The sequence below is a fragment of the Babylonia areolata genome, chromosome 23 (genome assembly GCF_041734735.1).
Source record: "Babylonia areolata isolate BAREFJ2019XMU chromosome 23, ASM4173473v1, whole genome shotgun sequence".
Classification (NCBI taxonomy): Eukaryota; Metazoa; Mollusca; class Gastropoda; order Neogastropoda; family Buccinidae; genus Babylonia; species Babylonia areolata.
The window spans coordinates 35,698,272-35,703,271 of NC_134898.1; the positions used below are offsets into that span (position 1 = coordinate 35,698,272).

General features: G+C 43.8%; 1 protein-coding gene across 1 annotated transcript in view; it reads left to right on the forward strand.

The window, feature by feature from the left end:
- LOC143297910 (ATP-dependent RNA helicase DHX58-like) overlaps positions 1-5,000 on the forward strand; it is a 60,621-nt gene that overhangs the window by 19,156 nt on the left and 36,465 nt on the right. The window contains exon 9 of the mRNA XM_076610464.1: positions 637-899. Coding sequence (XP_076466579.1) covers positions 637-899 — 263 coding nt within the window. The remainder of the gene's footprint in view (positions 1-636; positions 900-5,000) is intronic.

Sequence of the window (5,000 nt, forward strand, 5' to 3'; positions counted from 1 at the left end):
GACGCGAAATAAACCCATGGCATGAACCCGGACCGACACTTGTTGTCTCAAGCCGGCATGTTTTTCGTTTACAGTTTCATGGTTTGCGGGGCCAAAAACACAATGAGCAGTATGGCGACACGTTAATTCAGTACCTGAATTCGCATCAAAATTGATTAGAATAACGTTCAAAATAGAGTCGGAAACTACTGAAGATGGGTTACAACATCTACTGATGGTAATATCGTTTCATGTATGCATCATGATGATGATGATGATGATGATCATCATCATCATCATAATGATAATAATGTTTTGACAACAACAGAACAACAATAGTAATATGTATTTGTCATCATCACTGTCATCATCATCATCATAATGACAACAATACTGTTTTGACAACAACAGAACAACAACAGCAACAAAAATAGTAATAAGTATTTATCATCATCGCCATCATCATCATCATTATGATAACAATAATGTTTTGACAATAACACAACAACAACAGTTTCAGTTTCAGTAGCTCAAGGAGGCGTCACTGCGTTCGGACAAATCCATATACGCTACAGCAAAACAACAATAATACTAACATTGGTGGATCTCTCCCCCCCCCCACCCACCCTCTCCTCCCTCCCACTCCCCCCTTCTCAGCCTCTCACCCAGACGCTGACGAGATCGAGTCCTTGGTCTCCGTGGAGACGAACAGCCAGCTGATGGGAAGGACGGCGGAGGAGGGGGGCGGGAAAGGGTGTGGGGTGTTGAGGGAGGAAGAGCTGCGGGCGCTGAAGAGCGGTCCAATCCAGCTGTGGGACTACCAGAACGAACTTCTGGAGGACGTCAGAAAGGGCCTCAACGTCCTAGTTTGGCTTCCCACGGGCACGGGCAAGACCTACCTGGTGCTGAAGTACGCTGAGGTGTGTGACATCTGTTTTCGGTTTTCGTTTTCCTTCTCGTCTCTTTGTCTGTCTGTCTGTCTGTCACTTGCTCTGAATGTCAGTCTGTCACTGGCTGTGTATGTCAGTGTGTGAGGCTTGTCTCTTTCTCTCACTGTCTCTGTTCTCTGTGTGTGTGTGTGTGTGTGTGTGTGTGTGTGTGTGTGTGTGTGTGTGTGTGTGTGTGTGTGTGTGTGTGTGTCTCTTCCTATGTCTCTCTCTCTTTGTCTGCCTCACCCTCTCTTTGTCAATGCTCTCTGTCTCCCTCCCCCTTTCTCTCTGTCTCTCTCTGTCTCTCTCTCTTTCTCTGTCTCTCTCTGTCTCTCTCTTTCTCTGTCTGTCTCTCTCCCTCCACCTATGTCTGTGTGTCTCTCTATATTGTCTGTCTCACCATCTCTTTGTCAATGCTCTCTCTCTCCCTCCCCCTCTCTCTCTGTCTCTTTCTCTGTCTCTCTCTCTTTGTCTGTCTCACGCTCTGTTTGTCAATGTTCTCTCTCCCCCTCCCGCCCTCTCTGTCTCTCTCTGTCTCTCTCTTTCTCTGTCTGTCTCTCTCCCTCCACCTATGTCTGTGTGTCTCTTTGTCTTTGTCTGTCTCACGCTCTCTTTGTCAATGTTCTCTCTCCCCCTCCCACCCTCTCTCTCTCTCTCTCTCTCTCTCTCTCTCTCTCTCTCTCTTTCTGTCTCGCCACTTACATTTACAAAGCTTTTCAAATCAGAAATATATGAATTATCAATTATATGTTTGTGCTATTTTCATACTAACCTCTAGATGTGTTAACCTCTGTTGATATGGGTCAAAGGCCTAATCAATAAGTATGTCAAGACGCAATACTCTCTTTTTCTGTCTGTCTCTCCCCCTTTGTCTATGTCTGTCTGTCTCTCACCCTCCACCTATGTCTGTGCGTTTCTCATTGTCTGTCTCACCCTCTCTTTGTCAATGCTCTCTCTCTCCCTCCCCTCTCTCTCTGTCTCTCTCTCTTTGACTGTCTCACCCTCCTTTTTGTCAATGTTATCTCTCTCCCCCTCCCGCCCCCCCCCCCTCTCTCTCTCTCTCTCTGTCTGTCTGTCTCTCTCTTTCTATGTCTCTCTCTCTCTCTCTCTTTGTCTGCCTCACCCTCTCTTTGTCAATGCTCTCTTTCTCCCTCCACCCCACCCCCCCTGTGTGTGTGTGTGTCTCTCTCTCTCTGTCTGCCTTTGTCTCTCTTTCTCTGTCTCTCTCTCTTTGTCTGCCTCACCCTCTCTTTGTCAATGCTCTCTCTCTCTCCCTCTCCCCCTTTCTCTCTCTCCCTCCCCCCTTTCTCTCTGTGTCTCTCTCTCTCTTTCTCTGTCTCTCTTTGTCTGCCTCACCCTCTCTTTGTCAGTGCTCTCTTTCTCCCTCCACCCCCCGCCCCCCTGTGTGTGTGTGTGTGTCTCTCTCTCTCTGTCTTTGTCTCTCTTTCTCTGTCTCTCTCTTTTTGTCTGCCTCACCCTCTCTTTGTCAGTGCTCTCTCTCTCCCTCGCCCCCTTTCTCTCTCTCCCTTCCCCCCTTTCTCTGTGTGTCTCTCTCTCTTTCTCTGTCTGCCTCACCCTCTCTTTGTCAATGGTCTCTCTCCCTCGCCCTCTTTCTCTCTCTCTGTCTCTCTCTTTCTGTCTGTCTGTCTGTCTCTCTCTCTGTCTCTCTCTCTCTCTTTGTCTGAGGATATTCTACCACAGATCACATGTTCACATTACTTGCACTCATACAGAAACAGTTTTCATTTAATCGTAAACTCTATGTAGCGTTTATCGACTTTGAAAAAGCGTTTGATTCCATCAATATAAATCTTCTTTGGCCTATTTTGTTTAAAAATGGTATCAAAGGTAAACTGTATAAATGTATTAAAAGTATGTATGATAATGTTAAAGCAAGAGTTAGATGTGGAGCAAGACTAACGGACTATATTAACTGTACAGCAGGTGTAAGGCAAGGAGACCCATGTAGCCCAGTATTATTTTCGGTCTTTATAAATGAGGTAGCGTTAGAGGTTTTTAACAATGGAAGGCATGGAGCAACATTCTTAAATGATCCATTTGAACTGTTTATTCTTCTTTTGGCTGATGATGTTGTTTTGTTTTCAGAAACTGTTGTTGGTTTACAAACTCAACTGAACAATTTACATAGGGTAGCTGTATCACTTAAATTAAAGGTCAACATGTCCAAAAGTAATATAATTGTTTTTCGAAAGGGTGGGTATTTAGGTGCAAGGGAAAGATGGGTTTATAACGGTACCATTACGCCTGTGGTGAATGTTTACAAATATTTGGGAATTCTTTTTTCTACTCGTCTTAGCTTCGTTGTTGCTTGCAAAGATCTAGCCAGTAGGGCCAAAAATGCTTTATTACGTATTATGCAAAAGTTATATGTTCTTAATAATAATTCGTTTGAGTTATTTATCAAAATGTTCGATGCACAAGTGCAACCAATTGTGCAGTATGGTTCTCAATTATGGGGTTTGGATAAGGCTGTTGTACATTGTGAGTCTGTTCATTTATTTGCTGTTAAACGATTTTTGGGTGTAGATAGGCGGACACCAAATGATTTAGTATATGGTGAAACAAATCGATATCCAATATCTGTTAACTCTGCAGTTAGTTGTATTCGCTATTGGTTAAGAATATTGCAAATGGAAGATTCAAGACTGCCATACAAAGCTTACCAAATGTTATATGAACTGGATAGTAGGGGTAAAATCAACTGGGCATGAAATGTGCGCCTCTGTCTGTTTAAACATGGTTTTGAACATGTGTGGCTGAATCAAGGTGTAGGCTGTGAAGTAGGTTTTATAAATGTTTTTCGACAACGTCTAATAGATAGCAGATGGCAGGAATGGAATACGCACATCTCGACTAGTGAAAGGTTTGAGATATATAGAACATTTTGTGTCTCGCATGTTGTAAAACCATATTTGCTTCTGAATCTTGATAAACATATAAAGTATATCACAGCAAGGTTTAGACTGGGTATTTCTGATTTGGCTGTACATAGGTATAGATACAAAAAAAGTGAAAGAATCTGATTTGATTTGTCCTATGTGCAAACGTTCAAAAGAAGATGAAGTTCATTTTATTCTTTGTTGTGAAGTATTGAAAGAAATCAGAGAAACTTTTATTCGACCCAGATACTATCGACAACCTTGTCTCTTCAAATTGGTTCTATTGTTGTCTTGTACTGACCCTGATGTTGTGCGAAATTTGTCTGTTTTTCTACAAAGCATTTAGATACATGGAAATTCTCACTTCTTAATGTTCCTGATTAACCTGATATATCCATAGCTGCATTGTTTTGATCTGTATGTATTAAATGATATGATTATTGTCTGTTCATTTTCCCCTTCATGAGGGGCCTAGGCCTAAAATGAATAAACCATATGAATCTGAATCTGAATCTGAAGCTCTCTTTGTCTGCCTCACCCTCTCTTTGTCAATGCTCTCTCTCTCCCTCCCCCCCCCCCCCCCGTGTGTGTGTGTGTGTGTGTGTGTGTGTGTGTGTGTGTGTCTCTCTCTCTCTTTCTGTCTTTGTTTCTCTTTCTCTGTCTCTCTCTCTTTGTCTGCCACACCTTCTCTTTGTCAATGATCTCTTTCTCCCTCCACGCCCCCCCCCCCCTCCCTCCTCTGTGTGTGTGTATGTGTCTCTCTGTCTCTCTCTGTCTGTCTTTGTCTCTCTTTCTCTGTCTCTCTCTCTTTGTCTGCCTCACCCTCTCTTTGTCAATGCTCTCTCTCTCCCTCCCCCCTTTCTCTCTGTCTCTCTCTCTTTCTCTGTCTCTCTCTGTGTCTCTCTCTGTCTGTCTCTCTCCCTCCACCTATGTCTGTGTGTCTCTCTCTCATTGTCTGTCTCACCATCTCTTTGTCAATGCTCTCTTTCTCCCTTCCCCCCTTTCTCTCTCTCCCTCCCCCTTCTCTCTGTCTCTCTCTCTCTTTTTCTGTCTCTCTTTGTCTGCCTCACCCTCTCTTTGTCAATGCTCTCTTTCTCCCTCCCGCCCTCTCTCTCTCTCTGTCTGTCTGTCTGTCTCTTTCTCTGTCTCTCTCTCTCTCTCACCCTCTCTTTGTCAATGGTCTCTCTCCCCC